The sequence below is a fragment of the Agelaius phoeniceus genome, chromosome 16, assembly GCF_051311805.1.
Source record: "Agelaius phoeniceus isolate bAgePho1 chromosome 16, bAgePho1.hap1, whole genome shotgun sequence".
In the NCBI taxonomy this organism is placed as follows: domain Eukaryota; kingdom Metazoa; phylum Chordata; class Aves; order Passeriformes; family Icteridae; genus Agelaius; species Agelaius phoeniceus.
In genome coordinates this window covers 6,871,455-6,893,324 of record NC_135280.1, presented here as the reverse complement: position 1 = coordinate 6,893,324, position 21,870 = coordinate 6,871,455, and the positions used below count along the sequence as shown (strand labels likewise).

The window sequence follows — 21,870 nt, the reverse complement described above, 5'->3', positions numbered from 1 at the left end:
CTCATCCATGTGCAGAAATATCGAAAGAGGTGTCAAGAGGAGGCTCTGCTTGGTGGTGCCGGGCAATAGAACAAGAGACAGCGAGCAGAAACCGATACAGGACGTTCCACCTGAACGCGAAGAACAACTCCCATTCAATGACCAAGCACTGGCACTGTTTGCCCAGAGAGATGTGGAATTTCCTGCGCTGCAGATACTCAAGAACTGTCTGGATGCCATCCTATGCCATGATGATCCTGCTTCAGCCAGAAGGTTGAACAGATGAGCCACTGTGGTCCCTTCCAGCCTGACCCATTCTGTGGTGCTGTGACCCTGTGGAAGGGGCTCGTGCAGGCAGAGCCCATCCGTCTGTCCGGCTGCTCTGAGTGAGCCGTGGCTGCAGCCGGAGTGAGGGAAACCAGCCTTTGCCTGAAGTTGCCCTTTGCCACCAGTAAAGGCCCTGCCCGAGGTGTAAGGAGGGAGGTGGCCTTTCCTGTCACGATCTGTGGCAGTGCAGTAGGAGCACAGTAACAATCCTCCCTCTCTGGGCATCACCAAAGGTGCTGCTAAACATTTATTGCAGGAAATCACCCACTTGCCCTGCTACAAACAATAACCTCCCTTTGAAACTGCTTGCTTCTGCCAGCTTCTGCCAGTTCATTTTGAAGTGAGACAGAAAATCTAACGAAATAGGCAAGGACTTTCCAGGCCCATCCATCAAATATCTGAATCAAAAGTATCGCAGACCTTCATGTGTCTCGCAGGCCAGTACAGGAATTGAAAAAGCATTGCAGACCTCTTTCAAAGGGAACTGGCTGATCTCTCGTGAGTCTTGCCTGAGGAGTTTCTAGGGGCTGGTTAAGGAGAATACGTCTGCCTTGCTCTAGTCCTGTGGGCAGCAGGTTCAGATGGTTTTGGTGTGCAGAGAGTTGTGGTTTGGAGGGTTGATGCACACATGAAATTCTGTAGAATGATTCCTGTGTGAGGCAAAGCCATCTAGTCTGGGTTGTTTCCTGCTGAGCTCCCAGGACACTTGACTCACTGCAGTGGTTTGGTCCCTTGCACAGACTGGGGCCTACCCTAACCTTTTGCTCTCTAGTAGTGTTTTGATGATTTGATCATTGTAGCAAAACGTATTTATCAGACTAAGTACAGTTTAGATTTTAGAAAATTCACTTTGCAAGATTTTCAGTGGTTGTGACTGATACAATTGATGTGTACTCAATCCTGTGGCCACTATTAGCAGGTAGAAACAAGATTTTAGTTGTTTTACATGGGAACTAGATTGCAGAAGAATTTATGGAGCATTTCCTGGGTGCTGGAAATGCTTCCACATTATGAACATAGGTTTCAGAAGCAGATGAATCTGGTGGAAGTGTTTTTGAACTCTTCCTGAAGTTTGCAGTACAGGAGGCAGCAGCATCCTTTGCTTTCCTCTTCCTTCCTGTACTGTTTCTTAACTTTAGTGTTTTCTTTGAACCATGAGAGTTTTCTCCATCCCGGAGCTCTTCTCCCGTTCACGCTCTGGTGCGGGCTCTTCACAGTGGCGCACAGAGAGTTTGCAGAAGTCACTGCGATAACCAACCTCATCCTCCCCCTCCCCAGCCCGCCGGCTTCCAGCAGGGACTGCGTTTCACAGAGCGGCTCCGGTTGGAAGGGCCCTGAGGCTGATCTGGGCCAGGCTCCCTGCGGGAGCAGGGTCACCCCAGGGCACACGGCTGGGAGAGCGCACGGGCGGGAGCGGTGCTGAACGGGCGCTGAGCGAGCGCCTTAAGAATCCCCCACTGGCTCAGGGCAGAGCGGCGCGGAGCCTCGGGCACTGCCGGCTGCTCTCGGTGTCCGAGCGCGGGGAACCCGGTACCACCAGCTAAGGCAGCTCCTGCTTACGGCGCCGCGGACCGGGGCACGAGGCTGCGGGGCAGTCGGTGCCGGTGCCGGTCCCGGCGGGGCGCGGCCCCTTTAAGGCCTTTAAGGTTCCCTGCACCGCCCGCCGGAGCCGCCGCGCGCCGCTCGGGGAGCGGCGTCACGTGGGGCGCGGCGGCCTCGTGACCGGCCGCGAGCGCAGCACCGGGGCCGCCGCTCCGCGCGCGCCGCTGGGGAGGGGCCGCCGCCGTCCCCTCCCCCCGCCGCGGGCCCCTCACGCCGCCGCCGCCGCCGCCGCCGCCGCCCCCGAGCTCCGGCGCCCCCGGGCGGGGCGGGGCGGCGGGCGCGCGCCGGGCCCGGCGCCGCTTCCTGGTCGGCCCCGCGGGACGAGGCAGCGCCGGCCCAGCATGGACAGCAAACCGCTGCTGCAGGAGCGGCCCCCCGCCTACAGCCCCGCCGCGCCGGGCGCGCCGGGCTACGACTACGGGCACGGCAACTACGGAGCCATCCCCGCCCCGCAGCCCGGCTTCCAGCCGCCCCCGCCGTACTCCTACCCGGGCGCCGCGGCCGCCCCAGGTGGGTCACGGGCGGCGCCGACTTCGGGGGGCTGCGGGTGGGGGGTCCCCGGTGCGCGGAGCGGGCGCCCGAGCTCCCCGCTGCCCCTTCGCTGGGGTGGGGGGCGGCTGTGGAGAACCCCCCGCTCTCGGGACCGGGCGGGGGTGCCCCGGGGCCGCGGGCTCGGGAGCCGGGCTGGGCCGGCCGGCGGGAGCGGGGAGCTCGGGGCCGCTCCCGCGTGCGGCTCCCCCGGCACGGGGAGGCGCTGGGGCTGCCGCGGCTCCCCCGCTCGGAGGGGGGCGGCTGCGCCGGGATCCAGGTGGTCCGAAGCGCCTTCTCCCTTTGCCCTCCTTCCCTCGGGGCCCCTGAGGTGTTTGTGCTGTGCTCTCCCCGAAATCCCGGCTGCGATCGCGGGCATTCCTCACACGCGCGGCTTTTCTGCTTCGGAATCATGGCAGAGCCACAGCTGTGCTTGGCACTGAAACAGACCCCAAACTTGTTCTTTGCCTGCACTCCGCTGTACTCTGGTTAATGTTTGTTTTTCCTGATACACTTCAGTAGTCTGTGAGAGACTTAGGCAGGTGAGTAGATGCAATACTTTCACTAACAATTAATACTAACATCTGCCGAGAAAGAAGTGGCCTTTCAGGAAAGAGGAGTACTTCAAAAGTTACCGAAGTTACACAGCAGACACAGACCCCTGTCTTTGAGTCGAACCCTGAGGCTATAGATTGATTTTCCTGTTGATAACTTGAAGCTTGTTTTCCTGCAATAAGGTATTAGTGGTTATTTTCGGTTAGACTAGTGAGGTTGCCAGACTTCACAGATAGGTAACTTGATTGAAGAAAGTCTGAGAACTTGGGAAATAAGCTCAAAATGGATTATAACTGGGCAAACTGTGCCTTTATTACACTGCATGCATCTAACCATCCATTTCAAAAGCTTTTTAAAAATATAATTTAAAGTTTTTAATAAAACATTTAAAGCCTTCTGTCTTCTATCTACAGCCATTAAAATTACTCATTCTTTTGCTAACAACATGGACTTTCTGAAAATTGGTTTTTTTCCTATGCTATCTCTTTCTACTTGCATGCTATCACTCCTAACTCACTTTCCAGTTAGAAATTTACTATATGGAAGTAAAGCTTGAAACTAGAGGAAGATTTATTCTGTTTCAAATAATTTGTCTGCTGGAGTGGGACGTTCTTGATATCTAACATCCAAAGGGAAAGCTATGGTCATTGTTTAAACAGTTTTTCCCGGGTGCTCAGCAGCACTGAAACAAAATCTTGAGGTTAATTATTAGCTCAGTGTCCTTTTGGGATGGTTAAATTGATACTTGGGTTTATGAAGTGGCTTTGTTATTAGATGTGCCAGGTGTTCCAGTTCTGATTTTGATAGAGCTTAAAGTGCTTAATCAAGACTACATTCCTGTTTATTATTTTCCATGTTTTGTTGTCATACTGGTAAATTGTCATTGTTCTGTGTGCCTTCTGTGTGGTGATTGAGGATTTTTTCTTCTCTTAGGGTATGCTGTTCCTCCACCGACATCACAGCCAAGCTATTCGAGCACGTACACCATCATCCAACAGCCTGCCACCACCACTTCTGTAGTAGTAGTTGGTGGCTGTCCTGCCTGCAGGTAAAATGGCTCTTGAGGAATTAAAATCACTCTTGGGTTTTGTTATTTAAGATAGAGGTATCCATATGGTTCCTTGGTTTTCAATAGCTTTTCTCGGTGTGTGTATTACAATTAACTGAAAAGGCACTGAGATCTAGGACTGGAATGCTTTGGTTTGTGTAGTGTGAGCTTGTCCTGGTGGGCTCATGACATGTGCTATAAATAATGCAAGATACTTCAACATGAATTTGTTCTTTAAGATGGAGGAAGGTCTGTAAGTGATACTTTTAATGAAATGGCACTTCAGTAACAAATGTAACAGGTCAGTTCTTGGGGGAAGGCATGACAGGAAGTCCTTTCTGATGTGTTTATGCCTGGTGATGGTGACTAGTATGATTTTATTGTGAAACTCTGTATCTTTGATCACAGTCACTTCTGGTTTTCTGGCAGTACTGTGAAGAACTTCTGCTGTTGTGGTGTGTGTTTCCATTCCCAGTCCAAACTTTGCAAAACCAGGCAGAGTGATTGTCAGTACTGGCTGAAAACATTGGTGGCTTAAAGCTTTAGAAGGTCTCTAAAAGTCCTTTAACTGCAGAAGAGCAGAGAAATTGATAGACCAGACCAAAAATGTCAGTCTGCTGCAGTGGTGAAAACCAAAAAAAGTGGTCAGCTGTTCCATGGAGTTGCAGCAAGAGGACAACTTCCCCCTTGGAGATCACAGCCATAAAAAAGGAAGGAGGCACTCAGTTTGCTCACTAGTGCTGTAAGTCAGCTGTTGCCCCTTTCACTTCTCAGTTCTCCTCTTCCTGGGATATTGGCCATGGCTGGGGGCAGAGGGATTGCTGCTGGTGCAGTTCAGGCACTGCTCTGCCTGGCCAGCTGTGACTCAAATGCAGGCTCATCCCCTCTGTTAAAGGGTACAGGAGTTACCCTTGGGGTGTCTTGCAAGGGGGCACTTGATCCTCTGCAGGTCTGAGCCCTTCCTTGCCCTTCAGAAGGTGCAGGGAAGCTGCCTGAGTAGCTGATGACTCCAGCTTGGTGTGTGATGAGTGTGACAGAGGATGTCATATGGCAGAGGCTGTAACCCAGGTGGTGAAGTTGGTGTTTGTCTGAGAGTCAATACCTGCCTTCAAAGGTGGATTCAAATAAGAAGCATCCTGTGGTGTTATGTAAAAACAGGTGCCTGTTGAAATGGCACTAGTTAAGGCTGAAAAACTTGTACCAGCTAGAGCTATTGATCTACAAGGTGTGTGCTTTAAACTGGGGGAAAGCAAGTGCTGAGCTGTTCAGAGGATGTGGTAGATCCTGCCACCTGAGTGATTACATCAACATGCTGATGCTGTAGCTCAGCCAGAAGACAGGGCAGATGTTGTGCATGCTTGGAGAGAGGCAGGCAGTGTATTTATGCACACAGCTTTTCTGGCCCTGATCCCAGGACAGCTCAAAGCATTTCACTGGGGAACTGCTCTTGGAAATAACTTAAAATGGGTAGGCTCTTGTTGCTATATTTTTTTCTTTTTCTGGAAGTTCATAGAATATGCTGAGTTGGGAGGGACTCATCAGGATCATCTAGTCCAACTCCTGGCCCTGCACAGGACACTCCAAGAATCCCACCATGTGCCTGAGAGTGTTGTCCAAACACTTGCTGAACTCAGACAGGCTTGAGGCTTCTGGGATGCTCTAGGAAAGACTTTTTAAACAATCATTTGCACATATAATATATAACTTTGGCTGAATTTTGGAAAATGAGCAGTCTGTTATTAGTTGTTTTTTACTGATCTCACTTGAGTAGCTGTCTCAAGTCATCAGGTATGCCCAGCTGGAAGTACCCATTGTGGACTCATTCCTAAAGCAAAATACTCTCCACAAAATCCTAGTTTACTCTTGGATCCTCAGTTTCTGTTTTAGGCTTTGGAAAAAAAATAAATTGTGAGGAGAATTGTGAAATATTCTGGATCAGGGAATCCCAAGGATGAATAAATGTACCTAGTAATGGTGTGTCAGCCTCCTTTGCCCTATTACAATGTTAGTTCCTAATTGTCCTGATTGAGAAAAATCTCAATCCTCTTTGACTTCTCAAGACCTTAAACATAGTTCTAGTTTACTTCCATGTCCTGGAAACCTATTTTATGATGAATGCAATGTGCAGCTACACTCTGAATACTGCCCTGAACAGAAAAGATGTTGAAGGGGCATTGAGAAATATTAAAAGCTATTAATGGTACATAAAAAACTTTGTTAGTAAACTGCCAGGTTGTAGGGGGATAGAATATAAGAAAATAAAGATAGTGTAGAAAGTAATCTTACCCTAAGGAGTTGCAGCTGGGCCAATTATCAAAGATCAGGACCAGGCCTGACTTTACCAGGCCACAGCTGTGACCAATGAGAAGAAGATGCCATAAAAGAGTGGGGTGGGAGGTTGAGGAGGGAACTGGAGTTGGTGGCTGCTTTGGGAAGAAGAAAGAGTCAGTGCTCTGAGGAGCTGCCCATGAGAAACACCAAGAAGGTCTGGAACTTTAGTGATAAAGAGACAACAGCATGGAAGCCCTGCAGTAAGAGGGCAACCCCAGGTCAGTTGTCCTGTTATTTCCTGATTTGATGGTGCTTGACTGTTAGAGAACTCCATGTGCTTTAGATCACCAGGAAGAGCCTCGTGTGTGGGATGATGTAACTGATGGAGGAACCTAAAGGCCATCAAGAGGATTTCTGCCATCAGGAATACAAAGCAGTCTGTTGCCCTATGGCATGTATTTGTGGTGCTGATTGAAATCAAAACCATTTCCAACTTAAAATATATGGTCTTGAGGAGAAATATGCAGTACTGGTTTCTTATTTGAATTGGTGTCTATTTTACTGCAGTCACGAGTGATCTTGCAGTTAATAAGCTGGCTCGAGTACAGTCCATCTTTAGGCTTTTTTTATGGTATTTAGTCATAAAAAGTACAAAGTATCTCCAGCAGTAGCCTCTCTGGAGTTGGTGATATGCCCGTGGTGAGTGGTAATTGCATTCCTGCCCTTCTCCCTCTGAGGCACTGCTCCCATCTGAGGGATGTCTCTCCTGTCTCTTGCTCAGAGCTATTGCTCACATTGAGCTCCTTCATCACTGGGCAGTGTTGCTTTCTAGTTCCAGACCCATTTTAATGTGTTCCATCCTTCCTTGCACTCTCAGAATGACTCTGGTGGTTGGAGTCCTGTTTTCTCAGTGTGTCCCTCTCCCAGCCCTGATGTACAGAGAATTAAACTGAGTTGCACAATCTTGTCAGCTTCATGGCTTCTAGTTGACATTTAAGGTTTGGCCAAGTCCTGCTTTTAAACTAGTTCATGTTCCTGAGTACGTGTTGAGTCATTACAGGCATTGACTTTAGGTATCCTGCTGTGGAATTATCTTTTAGCTTGGAGAATGCAGCCTGGCTGCTTTACTTGTGGCCACTTTCATTTTCTTTTTCTGTGTCTTTTGTTGTTGGCAATAACTAACTGCTGAGGAATGTTTGCTTTCCTGTTATTTAACAGAAGAAAGTTCCTTTTAAAACTGTAAAAACATTTTCTTGATCTGGTGACTGCAAAAGCCAATTCCCTCGAAATCTGAGGGAGAGCCTGTGGGGGGCCCTGTTGGGTTTTTATTTTTTTTTTTTTTTTTTCTGTTCAGCTGTATTCAGTTGCTTGGGAGAAAGAGCAAAGGAAAGGAGCTCCCACTGCTGCAGCTTTCACTTCTGACAGCTTCAATGCATCTGCTGGACCAGCAGTGTAGTGGGTCTCAGATTATGCCAACACTGGAGCTTCTTCCTGAACTGGAAGATGAGACAAGTTTAGTTAAAACTGGATTTATTCTGAGATGTCTTACAGCATTCTCCCTGCCACAGGTGTTGTTTTGTTGTTGTGATGTTTGTTTTGGTTTTTTTTTTTTTTTATTTATTGGAGGTTTTTTGACTTGACAAAGTTAAAAGTTCTCAGGTTTCAGTTGAAATTTTGTTTTTGTCAATTACACACATCTCCTGAGGAAATAGACTCTAGAAAAATTGCACTTAGGTGATCAACTTCTTCCAAATTTCAGCCTTCTGCTTTTCCATTATTTCAGTCACAAATTATGTGTGGGCTTTGATAAAAGGCTGCTCAGGATACAGGCTTTCTATAGTTGTTTATTATTTAAAGTTTATGTAAATATTCTTTAGATTTAGTGTGTAGCTGCTATAGTCCCTGGTCTGGTGTTCCCATTCAAATCTAAACTTTGAAACTCAACCAACCTCCGTGGCAGACAATGGGATATGATTTGAGAACTGCAGGTGCTTGGCCAGTGATCTTTGTGGAGGATAGGTAGCAGTTTTCTCAAGTGCAGTTTCTTTTCATGTTTTGCAGAGCTTGTGCTACAATCAGCCTGTCTCTGATTACCTGGGGTGACCCTTTGAATGTATTTGTAAGGTCTAAAAAATGCTGATAAGCCCACATTTAAATACTGTGATGTAGTGATAAGTCTAAAAATGCACGTGTTAAATCAGACCAATGCTGTGTTCACAGATCTTGTTATCAGCCCTCTCATCCTGAGCATTTGACTTAAGATCTTAATTTGAGAGTTACTTTGAAAAAGGGGGTTATCTGAAAAACAATTTGGTTTCAAGTACTTGTCAGTGGGCATAATTGACCTTACTGTATGGAGTTGGCAGCTGCAGTCATAGCTTAAATGCAAGATGCTGCTTGCAGTATAAATAAACCTTTCCACTTTATTTTTAGAGTGGGAGTGGTGCAGTTATAATCAGCTTTTATGTGGTTTATGCTGTAGAAGAAAATTTATGTTTGGTTATGTTAGTGAATCCACAGTTTGAATATGGAGTCTCTAATTACTCCACATCTCAGGCAAGATATACAGGCAAAAAATATCCATAATCTCCCTTATAAAAAGTTTTTTTTTCTTTTTAAATTTAGTAACTGGCTAAGCAGTGGTTGGGTAAGTGTTCATCTAAAATTAGGTGCTGACATAAATCAGCAGAAGCCAAGAAGTGTTTGTGTGGCTAATGCTGTAATCACACTGTTAGACATGGCAGGAGCTCTGAAACATCAGGTGTGGTGTGGGGTCATGCAGGCAAAGCTCTGCTGGGTGTCCCTGGAGCTGCCTTGCTCTGCTCCTGGCCTGGCCTGTCCCTGTTCTTCTCCAGTGCTGACCCAGCAGTGCTCCCTGGGCCTTGCTTTGTCCTTCTCTGGGCCTTTTCCCTGGATCTGGTGTTGAATATGAATGTCAGTTTTTTAATTTTTAGTTGTAGTTTGCACTACCACAAAACGCTTCTGAGTAACTCTGTTTAGGGGCAAGGGAGTTTAAAAGAAATTCTATTGCAAGTGTCAAGGACACGTGCTACCCAGTGGGCTTGGGCCCTGCAGGCTGATGAAGAGGGGCCTGGTTGGAAGGGGTTGGGCTGTGCTCATCACTGCAGGGCTGACCAGCAGTGCCCTTTGATCCCTCTGTGTTTGATTAGTGGGTTTATTCTCTAAGGTCACATCAATAGACTGCTTACACTCTTAACTGAGCACACTGGCTTACTTGTCACTAATGTAGGTTTCAGGGCAAGAACTGAATATGGAGTTATTAAGAGACAAGGAGAGGATTTCAAAACAGCAATGGAGCAGGAGTTGGGTGCCTGCAGGAGGGAACTGCTCAGCGTGTGTGAAAGGAAAAGAAGGCATTAGTGTAACAGCAGAGCAGGAAATACAACAGCTGCAATGTGCTGTGTGCATTTTCCAAATAATGCTATTTGTGATGGCATTGAAATGCCTGCCTGGAAAAGGGCTTTGCCTGTCTTGGGTGGATCTGCAGTGTGAAAACTGAATTCCTTAGAAACCTCAAGAGTGTGTCTGAGCCTCTCCATACATCCAGGGTGTTACTGGGTTAACCTGGGAGAAGCAGAGGCCTCACCTCCTGAGCTTGTGCTGCTGGTTTCTGTTTGGTCTGAGGCTGGTCAGCATTTCCTGCCTTTCCCGAGTGCAAATTGCCAAATTCAGTTGCTTCACCCAGACCTGATGGTTCTGGCTGTGTCCTTTTTGCCCCTGTATCTGTTACTGGTGTGTTCCAACAGTCCTGAGTTTCTTTGCATTCCAGCTCCAGTAGCAGAGTGTTCCAGGAGATGGCATTTCCCCAAGCTCCAGCTCTCAGGGCAGGCACTTTGTTTTGCCACAGCAATTCAAGATTACTTAAATATTGAATTGAGTATCTGTGTGCCCAGAGAGATTACAACAGCGAGAGATGAGCTCTGCAGAAGTGTTCTGCTTCAAGACAGTCCTCAGGAATTCAGCTCTGACCCTTTTTGCCAGAGCTGGACCACGTTCTGTAGAGTTTCAGTAGTGCAGGTGCTGCTGTTCTCTCCCCAGGGCTCCACAGCACTTCAGGAAAGTCTCCTGGTCTCTCCCCATGGCTCCTGTTACGCTGAGTTTGTGGGAATAGCCACAATGTCCAGCACAGGCTGCACAGCTCTGAGCTGTGGGACTCTTGTGTGCTCAGACTCAAATCTATGTGGTGATATGAACTTGGTCTGTGTTTTTTAGTTGCCTTAAAAGGATGTTATCTGAGGACATGAAATGATAAAGCTACTGCTGGGATCAGTGGTAACCTGGCAGTTCCTTTATTTTGTACCAGATACAGAGTTAACTTTTCTCTCTGCAAACAGAAATCAAGTGCATTCAAGTGAGGGAAAGCTTAAGGGGAACATGAACTTGTGTAAGCAGCAGAATATCAAGAACACTTGGAAAAGCCTTTGGCTTCTGGTGGTGGCTGAGGGAAGGGGAATGTTCCCAGGTTTGATCAGCTTGCAGTGGTTCAGGCAGTTGCTGTAAGGAAATGGTCTCTGGAGCCTGCGCCTTCCTTCCTTCGCTATTTCCCCGCCCAAGAGCCTGTCCCTGCCTGCTCCCAGGGAGCAGCAGCGTGTTGGCCTTGGCACCCTGCTCACAGCCTGCACTCCAGGGTCACTCAGCTCTGTGTGCCTTCACTTGCACTGTACCAGGAGCATACATCTTGTTCCAGTGCTTTGCTAAACTCCAAATCTTGACTATTTATGTAACTGCACAAATTTCTAAAGTCTGAATTCTCTGGTTTACTGTCTGTTTTCATTTTGGGGGATGCTCAGATACAGCACTTCAGAAAGGAGTCAGGGATTGAAAAGGAGGTAAATTTCTGCTGTCATAGGACTGTGCTGAAACCAAATTTCCGTGTGGTCATGGAGTTGGGAGTCAGCTGGAGCCACGTGACATCAATAATTAGTTCCTCTGCAGTTGTAAAGAGAAATCAGTTTTGAGAAGTAAAAACCAGGAACAAACCCCAAACCTTGTAGTTTATTTTGCTCTATAAAATGGTGTAGTTTCTCGTGACTGCCAAAGCACTGAGTGGTGACTTGGGGCCAAACTTGTTGAGTGTCCTTTGACTGAGTCTGTTTTCCCTTTTTGCAGGGTTGGCGTGTTGGAGGACACCTTCACCTGTCTTGGTGTTTTGTGTGCCATTGTATTCTTTCCAATTGGGATTCTGTTCTGCCTTGCACTGAGGCAGAGAAGATGCCCCAACTGTGGGGCAGCTTTTGGCTGAGGGGCTGAATGTGGACGTGCTTACTGAAGCTACAACTGTTAGCATACTCTTTCTAATGTAAATGTCATGTACAATCATTTTATTTGCTTCAGACCTGTTTTGTAAAGTGTGAAGGAATTTAGTCTCTTGCATGTAATTTAAACTTAATCTTTTATGAGCATGTGCATTGCAAAACATGAAAACCTGACTTGTTTTCCATGTTTAGTGGCACCTGTTGAAAACTAAATAAAACTGCTTTTCCTTTTGCAATCCTCAACTTGTGGCTGGATTATTAAATATGTTACTGACATGTTTGGTGTAGTCTGAAAGCAGAGTAGTAATCCTAGCTACAAGGAAGGGTATTTGCCAGAATCCTTATGATGATGATAAATGATGTTTGAGACTGTACATGTTTAGGGCATCAGGTATTTGAGGGAAGTGTTTCAAGTGCTGGGAGTGCTCCCTCTATGGCAACAGCCCCTCTCCCCCACTGCAGGCACAAGTATTGACACACAATCAGAGCCCTGTTTTAATTAGTGAGGCTTTTGCTTCATGCAGGGGCTGGTGTGGGTTCACAGACAGCAGCAGGAAGAGCTTGGGGCACTGCCAGCCGTGAGCTGCCCTGAGTAAAGGCTTTTGCATCTTAGATGGTTGAATTCTGATGCTGAATTATTGCAAGCTCAGACAGGCTGGGTTGAGTTGCCTCTGCTGTGCTGTAGAAGATGGGCTCAGGTGTGGGTGCCCCTCTGGAAAGCTGCTCTTTCAGGGGGGGATAATGGGTGTTTATGGAGGGTGCTCTGGCAAACTGTCCTGGCCTTGAACTTGAAAGGCAGGGTGAGAGGAGCCAGCACATGCTCATAGACTATTTTTTGATATTAAGTAACTGAAAGGCATTTCACATGACTTGAATTCACTGTTTATAGTAGTAGAAGTAGGCACCACTAAACGAATGAGCCAGGGGATGCTGCAGGAAATGTGCATGTGTAAAATAGAATGATTTAGAGTAAGGATTCTGCTCTGGCTGAAGTTAAAAGCTCAGTTTCACTTAACTCAGCTACTGCACTGTGCCAGCACTCAGGCCTTTGCTCAGCTCCTTGACCAAAAATATTCAACTTTAAGCTGTTTTTCTTTTGGGTAGGCTACAGTAATAGAGGAACTTCAAAGGCAGCATTTTATATTGGCATTTGAGAGAAAAACATGGCACTGCTTTATTATGACCTTTTATCAGACTAAAGTTTGACAACAGTTTTTAAAGACAAAATTATCATTGAAGAATGTGTTGACAGTGTAACATTAGACTGCAGATGAGTTTCTCTTGACTTGAAATTTGTGTATGAACATTAAGCAAGGCATTACAAGTTGTCTATTCTTAAGGGGATAAATATTTATTTATAACCTAAGGTATCTTTCTTACACAAAATAACATATAATCATTTATACAGGCAATTCTCTATTCTGGAATAAGGCAGTTGTTACATTCTTCTGTTTGAAAAAAAAAAAATCACTGTTATCTTTAGGTGCCATATGCAGGCTTATATTCTAGAACTTACCATTGCAGCTTCCAAGTAATGAATGCCAAAGATTCTGAGCTATTACTTATTCTGATTCACTAGAGTATCCAAACTATCTCCAGTATTTTCACAATTCCTACTACAAAAAAGGCATACTGTAAAATCAAGCCCAAGTGCTCAAACACTAGCCCAAAGCAATTACCTCATTAGAAACTACAGGTTTAAAAAACATCAGAGCTCCATTCCAGTATGTGTCTATTGTACAGTAATTACATTTAAATAAATTTTTAGGATAAGTTGAGATAATAATTGTCATTGCTGAAAGTGGGTGTAGATCAGGAGGAAGCAGCTGTGGCTGACCCGTGTGTTCATCGGATAATTGGTGCTGATCTGTCATTTGTTACTGTGGGTCTGAGTTTCACTGTTGCAAAGGGGTTTTCTCCACTGAAAAGAAATGCATCAAGTTACTTGAAGGCTTTCTGCAATCCAACCCCAAATTTATTCATCAGGTCCTTCACTGTCAAACAGTAAGTTACAGTTCTGAGACTCAGGGATTTTGTGCAACTCTTAATTTAACTCAAACTTTTAAAACGAGGTTACATATGAAGAATCACTTTTCAGTGAGCCAAAATAGGGGAAGTTAATGCCCAGTTACATCTGGACTTTTTTAATAGCTCCCAGTCTTCAAAGATTTTTGCTTTTAACCATCAAAGTCAGTTAAAGAAGGGTTTTAAGTCCTGCTCCCTGTCAAGCTATTGGAGAAACATGTTTTCCTGAGAAGGGCCTGTGTATTGTGCTGCACTTGATGCCACCCTTGAGAAAAGTGCAACTAATTTTAGCCATATTGTTCTAGCAGTGACTGGGGAAGGTCACAGAGAAATTAATGATAAACATCCTTATTTCCCCTTATAATCAATAAAATAAAATAAGCCAATGTAAAAACACAACAAGATCAGTGTAAAATTTTACCTTAGAAAAGGTGGTTTTATAATGCCATTCATGTCAGGTTTCTGTAAAAAAAAATATTCACATGAATTTATAGAAATAGGCTACAGGTGATATCTTGCTGTCCTGCTAAGGGAAAGAGACCCTGTAATTAATCTGTATGGCCAGTTTGGTTTTAATTCTTCAAATTTCAGTGCTGAAGCAAAGCCTGTCAGGCTTTCCATTCCAAGCACGCTGTGTTTCAGGACCTCATTCAGCAGGTTCTTAACTCATGCTTGGCTTGTGACTCCAGTGAAATTGCTCAAGTACATCAGCTGTAAATAGACTTAGACCTTAGAATTAGGCCTAATTAACCCTTAAAATTAAGAAAAATGAACATGCCTGAATTAAATCTTACTGAACAACCCTCCACAAAGCAATGTCAACTAGTAGTCTTTTTTTTATAATTGATACTGTTGTGCATATTACTGCCTTGTGTAGCCCAGCAGGAACAGTTTAACTGTCAAGAACCATTCCTCATCTCTCCTTCTTGAAATCCTGAGCTATTTTTTCTGTGTATTCTGAAATAAAAATAAGATGCCTTGAATCATTTCCTGCTTCTGCACAGGAGGCCCAGTGAGCAGACTGTGTTACATGTCTGTAAATCCTGTAGCAATGGCCAGGCCAGCCCAGTATAATGTTGGGCTCATTTCCAAAGCCTATGGAGATGTGGGGCTTGGGGACTTGCACGGAAGCAGGAAAGACAAGGAACTTCTGCAAGAATGAATATAAACAGTGACCAAAACACTTTGGAACAAAACACTTGGTTGTAAGTGCAGCAGCTCTCCTCTAGAGTTGTCCTAAGAGGGGGTCACAGCAGCTGCTGTGAGTTAGGAGGTGCCTCAACAAAAGTGGTCATTGTTCTATGCTCCAGAAGTTCTAATTTATTTTAGTCTTGCTTGCCCTGTAGAAATTTAGATTATCAAAAAAGATGTATTTGTTTTCCACTCCTAGGAGCTATTAGTTTCCATTCTGGCTTCCAAAGAGATTGTACAGCTCTAATTAGAGCTCTGCCAACTGACTGATCTGCCATTCCTCTTGAGTTTCTGGTTCAACAGGAATGTCAGTCCACAAGCCTTAAATTTATTCCTAAAGCCCCTGACCCAATGCCACAAACCCAAACAGCCCTTAAGGTGTCTGTCCTGAGAATGGAGTGCCCCCAGCAGAACAGTGCAGGCATCCTGAGACCATTTCACACCTTCTGTAATTCTTTAAGCTCTTTAGTCAGTCACCTGCTCCCAGGGCACAGAACTCTCCCTGCTGGGCTGGCAGCTCCCAAGGGCTTTGGACATAATCACACTTGAAGGCCACGTTGATCTGCAGGCCTCAAGACACAGCTAAGGGAGCCACCAGAAATTCTGACATTACACTATTGCTAAGGCTCATGGCTGCTTCATTCAAAAATGAAAACCACAAATATGTCAAAATACAGATGCTGGTTTTCAGAATAATTTTAGAAGTTCCCAGATATTTGTTTTGAAAGTAACTGAACACTGAGATTTAGGTAATATTTCTTGATAATCATTTTATACAGCAGAAAAAGCTTCATTCCTCACAGAAAACACTGTCCCAGAAACATCACTGCACAAACTACACATTTCCTACACCACAAGGTTCATTTCTGAGAAATAAACCCACTTGAATGTGGATTCAAATATATATGCTAATATTAAACTGTTCTGGCTCCCCCAAAAAGTGCAAATCTTTTCTGTAGGAATATTTATATTGGGAAAAAAAAGGGTATCCCAAAACATGACTCATAGTGAAATGGAGTAAGATCTCTAACTGAGAGGAGCTTCACAAATCTCCAACAACTTTCATACTTTCTTTCACACTTTTTATATTTGTAAAGTGAGGTAACCTGTTCTTTTAAGAACTAGACACAAGTCTGTGATTTGATTACAAAAGTGATTGTAAAGGCCACTACAGTTTCTACTGTAGGATTCACCAGATTACTCAGAAAGCAAAAACATCTGTCAGCAGGTCAGCCCAAAATATTTTAGTCATACCAATAAATAATACCATTTTTTAGCTACTGGCAGCCAATTGTATTATTCTTTCATTCCTGAAGTTTCCCATGGCACCAACGAATGGAACTTTGCATCTTACTTTGGTACAGTGTCTCATACTTTAGCAAAGCTAACCTTATTTTATTTAATTTGGTTTTTTGCCTTCAAAATGTGATCTCTGCTTCAAGAGGCTTTTTAGAGAAAGTCTCAAAAACATCACCCTTACATACACATCAGCAAAATACTTAAACAAGCAGCAAGAAAAAAGCTTGCAATTGCCTAATTTGATTAGTCTTCATTTTGAATCAGTTTGAATGCTGCTTAAACAGCAGAAATAACAGCATTGTTATACATTATCAGGTCATAAAAAATGTATTTTCACTTAGCTGCAGCTTTGCTGAAAACAGCCAGGAGTTAGTACAGCTCTCCCCTGGCAATAGCTGCAAACACAGAGTTTACACAGAGTTTATTCTGCTGTAAGTCCCCTGTGTCCCACAGCCCTAACACTGGAGGTGATGGATTTGTACTGCTTTCTGTGAGAATTTCTTTTCATGCTGAACAGATTCCATGGCTGAGAAGTTTTGCTGTGCAGGGTAAGACTCCTGCTACTGTCAGTGAAATCCCTGATCAATTCTTCTCCCTTCCTGTTAGGATGGATGGACTGAAATGCCAAACCCCTGCTACTCCTGCAGACAGATGGGTCAGAGGGCTGAGGTCCAGCTCAGGTAGGTGAGGTGGGAGCTGCCAGGGGCTCATTTCAGAGCCCATCCCAGCAGGGTGAAATGCTTGGGCTCGTGTGGGTTCCCTGACTCACCGGGCCTGCCTGCTCCGCTCTGTCCGTCGGGGTTTTCACAGCAGCGCCTTTGGCAGGCTCCATCCGTCTGTCTGTCTGTGCAGCCCCCAGGTAGTCTGGTGGTGGGAGGACAACTTCCCCCTTCTCCACAAGGTTCACAGAGCTAACACTTCGGATTGGTGCAGGGCTGCAAGACACAACCCAACAAATTCTCAGATGCCAGCAGAATCCACCTTGCGCTTCTCTGCAGCACCAGGACCCCTCAGAAGTGCAGGGAGTGAATAATGGTGCAGTGTCCTGGAGTCAGGGGGACTCTGAGTTAAGGCTGTTCCAAAGCTACTCCTTGGCTCTGTGTCTGACCATTAAAACACATTATTAACATAATTATGGCATTGTGCTACAGACTATTAGAGAGTATTTACTGTACACATTACTGAACTTTAAAGAACGTGAGCACAAAAATAACATTTTAAATAAATGTTAGTGAAGATCTGGGCATTTCTGCAAGTGCCACCCAAAACGTTACCTTGGCACTGGGGCAAAGGCTTTTTCTTCTGCTGATTCATCCAGTGGTCTGGTGTATGATGATGGAAACCATCCTTTTCTGTAAAGGGAAAGGTCTTTTATATTATATAAAATTGGAAAGATCTTTCAAAATACAACAGTAGAGCAAACAGATTTAACTTTTGGAGAAACCAATTTCTGATGATGCCAAATTAGTGTGTAAAACCAAATATGTGCAGAGATTCTTCCTTAGAGGGAAACCCCAAGTCTCTAGTCAGTGATAGCCAGTAAAAAAGGTGGAAAACCATTTACTAATATCTGCTAACATAATTTGGTAAGACACACTTTTACTTCATGTTCAAGGTGGGTAATGATTATCTTACAGTCTGGTTGAGTCGTGCTCCCCATAGAGCCAGCCATCCTTTTCCTCAGCCACCAGCAGGGTGATGACATCCCCCTGGGCAAAGCTGAGCAATGTCTTGTTGCTTCCAGCAGTGTGAGGGAAGATTGTCTTCACTTTTTGCCTTTTCATTATATTCAGTCCCGTGGCAACAGAAGTTGAACGTGATAAACTGGCATCATCTGAATTCTCTGTCAAAAAAAGAAAAAAAAAAAGAGACACACAAATGAATACAATTAGTAATCTGAGAGGAAAAAAATAAAAGAAAACTCGAGTGAAAATGGAGACTTTGTACTTAGACACCTCTCACTGCCAATGTTTCTTATCACCATGAAGTTCTTAACTGCATATGCCTTTATATGCACACACCCAGCATAATAAAGTGGAACCAACAGGCAGAAAAGGTTCTGTGAGTTTTAACTGCCTACCTCTTTCCCCTTTTGGAATGAAAAGTGCTAAACAATCACACCTGTAAAAGACCTTTGAAAATTTTCCCTTCTGAAAAATGGAACCGTGTATAAAATCTAACTTTCAAATGTGCCTCAGCACTCAGCTTCAGCATTGAGAAGACTTGCAGATACTCAGCACTTTCTGGACACCAGATGTTTATCAGAAAAAATATAAAAGAGGGCTTAAAACTATGTTATTTGACTATTTTAAAGGAAGAAATGCTGGAATTTCTGTTACACATTGAAGAGTTCTGTATTTCTTATCCTGTGGTCTGGGCCTAGTTGTTTCCCATATCACAGAAAGTAGAAAAATCAATATATTAGACACTTGGGAAGCAAATCTTATTAGTATTTTAAATTTCAGGAAAAGAACTACAAGACTGTGTGCCTCTTGTCCCACCCATGTGTTCTCCCTTACTGCTACATCCCCTAAAAGTGAGGCAGAGTGAGACTGTCAGTGGTTGGTTGTGCTCTGAAACACTCAGATGTATCCTGTTCAAATCATGGAATGCCTTCTGCTGATAACATTTCAAGCCATGACAGCAATTAAGTTGGGTTAATCAGTGACACACAGAAAGTAATTAAAATAGAAATTACTTATCCTGACCTGCATTTAACACATCTCTCTCCCGTTGGGTAAATGATATAAATCCTATGTAAAGACCATTTCCTACTCTCTATACATCCTGAAATTCACATCATCGTGCTAGCAGAGCAGCCCTGAGGTAATTTTGAGCACTGCAGGATGTCATTCACACTTACCCAGTTTGCAGGACACTCACCTGCTGAGTGGTTCAGTTTTTCAGAAGGTGCTTTGGGAGCTGTTGCAGGATTGTTGAACATATCCACGAGTGGGCTGGTGTACGCCCTGCCTGTGGGGGCTGGGGGCACTTTGGATGCATTTTCTTGAGGATAAAAATCATTTCCAATCTGGAGCCACAAAAACAGCAGTGTCACTATACTGAGGGAACAGCAACAACTTTTTTGCAAGATTAAATTCTAGAGAGCAATGCTTGAATATTATTCCTAAAGGATACACACTTAAACATGACATAAAGCCCACATGTTCCTATGGAATTGGATCAAAGGTTTGTAAGAGGCTTGATAAACACTTGCTAGTGGGAAGGCTACAATAGCCTTTTTTCTGCAAATAGCATGATGATCTCCAGATTTTTCTTGTTTAGAAGTTTAATCTTTTAGAAATTCAACAACTAATGATGACACAGCATACAAACCAGCAGAAATGAGAATTTCACCTGTACTCCAGTAAGCCAACAATCATGACAGGAAGAAGGAAAGAAAATAGAAAATAACATTTTTCTTAAGTTTACTTTGAACTACTGGGTATGTAATTACTATTACTTATGGACAAGAATGTAGGAAATGGAATGGCTGGAACAAAAGTGCTTCAGGAGGAGCCCTGGGCACCCAGCTGAGAACTGAGCCTTGCTTGGACACGTGCTCCTCCCTTCTCTGCTGTGTATTTTCCCCACAGCAGAGCTTCAGCTCAGTGATCTTGGTTCCATAGCCAAGCCCAGCACATTCCAGCTGAGATACACCATGCTGAGGTCCAGCAGCACCCCTTGAAGCCTCTCCACCCCCGTGAGGAGCAGCCTTACCAGGGCGTTTCTCTTCACCATCGGTGAGGGCTGCGGCGTCCCCGACACCGGCGTGGAGCCGGGGGTCCTGATTTCATCTATCATCATTCTGACTTTTTCAGGCACTTTAGTGGCATCACTGCAGATTTCCTCCCACCCAGGCAGCTTGGATTTTAGGAAGTCTGCACACTGCATCCAAATTAAAAGGTACTTGTCAAAGATAGGCTTTGTCATAAAATTGCACAGATCTACTGGATAACTTTCATTATGCCAAAATGTTTACACCAGCAAAATGGAAGTACTTTCTAAGATTCTTCTAAGGAATACCTCTGAAACAAAAAAGTTGTTGTAAAAACATCTCTTTTGCAGGGTCAGATATTGGAAATACCTGATCAGTCCATGTGTTTTTTTCTTAATACATGATTTAAAAAAATTCACAGTAACCCTTGATTTTTGCCACAGTACATTTCATAGAATAGTGTATTGTAAACATTTTCTGTGAACTGGGCACACTTGTCTGGCACTTCAATTGTTCTTAGCTATTTCTGACAGTCTGGTCTACATGCTGCAGGAAATGCTCAGTGCTCCTGTGTGCCTGGATTTCAGGAGTTTCATTTCTGTTTATGCTCACAGCACTGACCTGAGCGTGGTAGAAGTGCATGTGCTGGGTAAAGCTGCAGTGCTTGTCAACCAGAAAACAGAACCTTCTTTTCTCTTCAAGGAGAGCTTCTCTGCAGCCTTCTGCAATAAATCTCTGAATATCGCTTTGTCGAGAGCTCACGGTTTCCAAGTACTGAGGGAGAAAGGGAAAAAAAGAATCACATAGAGCCTCTGAGTTTTATTTGATGCTCTATCCAATTAGTTAAGTAAACTCTAAAAGCCTTAGAAAAGCTTTTGGAAAAGGCAGGGTGGGATAGGGTGGCTCTGCTTCTGAGTCCCCCTCTTTTCCTGCACAGATCTGACTTCCCTGATCTGATCAGGTGAATGTACATTGTCCCTACAGGCAATTAGCAGCCTATTTAGGGGGTGTGAGGGGGGTGTGTGTTCAAATTAGAGTAATGACCTTTGTCTGCACCACCACAGCTCCATTTATTCACACAAAGCTGGGATGAATCTCTGCTTCATTTAGGAGGGGGGGATATGAGTTACTAAAAAGACTGAACTATATTTATCTGAGATTATGAGGATTCATTAAATGCTAATCCTTGAACTCAGACCCAGAACCTTCAAAAAACCCTCAACTCTTATGAAAGCAGGTTAAAAGATAGGCAGTAAGAAACAGGAGCCACTGTTACCTACACTTACTGTACTGAGTTATACACAGAGATTTCTTGGAAAATTAAAATAGATATGGAGAAAAAATATATAAACTAGCACGAAGCACAAGTGTCATGCAAGTAAAAATATCTATGGCAAGTATTTTCAGAGAGACACACGACAATCAGAATCTGATTTACTAATTTTAAAACAGTTTCCCTTCAGTGTCTTGCCATTTCAGATTTCACCTCAAGATGGCAATGCTGGATTAAGGGCAGTAGGAAAGGCAGTAACACAAGTTGGCACTGCCTAGTTAGGGAAATGACTCTATAGCAAATTACTCCTGAATTTGCATCGTTTAGCTGGCTCCCTGTGTAGAGCTCTGCATAAAGGTGCAGTTACAGATCAATTATTGGTCAAGGGATGAAATCTAGGAACCAGAAGTCTCTGAATATGTACACTGGAGCAGTGAGAGCTCGATTGCAGCTGCAGTACAAACTCCAGGAGTGCCTTTAGCACACACCAGCTTTGAGGAACCATTAACTTTTTCTGTTGACCAGTTCTCATACAGAGAAAGACACAAATAAGAGACACTGCACTGACCTCCATTTCTTTGTGCTCATACTTCGTTACATTCCGTGCTCCTTGGCTTTTCCTTCTGATTTTTTTCAGCTCAGCTTGAGACTTCTCTAAAGAATCCAGTTTGCTTCTGTGTTCAGTTTGGTACCTTTTTAAAGTTGCCTGCAAACAAAGCATTTACATCATCTCATAATGCACTCAGCCCTGTATCTGGGTAAGGGACTGAAAAGCATG

The 21,870-nt window shown here is 44.5% G+C and overlaps 2 protein-coding genes across 2 annotated transcripts in view; one reads left to right on the top strand and one right to left on the bottom strand.

The window, feature by feature from the left end:
• Positions 1-2,042: 2,042 nt before the first annotated feature.
• On the top strand, positions 2,043-11,829 carry BRI3 (brain protein I3). Its single transcript, XM_054643789.2, has 3 exons — positions 2,043-2,418; positions 3,925-4,039; positions 11,441-11,829. The coding sequence occupies exons 1-3, from the start codon at positions 2,250-2,252 to the stop codon at positions 11,571-11,573; spliced, it is 417 nt and encodes a 138-aa protein (XP_054499764.1). The 5' UTR covers positions 2,043-2,249; the 3' UTR covers positions 11,574-11,829.
• An 899-nt stretch (positions 11,830-12,728) lies between these two features.
• BAIAP2L1 (BAR/IMD domain containing adaptor protein 2 like 1) overlaps positions 12,729-21,870 on the bottom strand; it is a 32,586-nt gene continuing 23,444 nt past the window's right edge. Inside the window, exons 6-14 of the mRNA XM_054643788.2 lie at positions 21,661-21,798; positions 20,441-20,593; positions 19,822-19,989; positions 18,985-19,132; positions 17,737-17,944; positions 17,376-17,453; positions 16,871-17,036; positions 14,033-14,073; positions 12,729-13,507 (exon numbers count right to left, since the gene is read on the bottom strand). Coding sequence (XP_054499763.1) covers positions 13,432-13,507; positions 14,033-14,073; positions 16,871-17,036; positions 17,376-17,453; positions 17,737-17,944; positions 18,985-19,132; positions 19,822-19,989; positions 20,441-20,593; positions 21,661-21,798 — 1,176 coding nt within the window. The 3' untranslated portion in view covers positions 12,729-13,431. The remainder of the gene's footprint in view (positions 13,508-14,032; positions 14,074-16,870; positions 17,037-17,375; positions 17,454-17,736; positions 17,945-18,984; positions 19,133-19,821; positions 19,990-20,440; positions 20,594-21,660; positions 21,799-21,870) is intronic.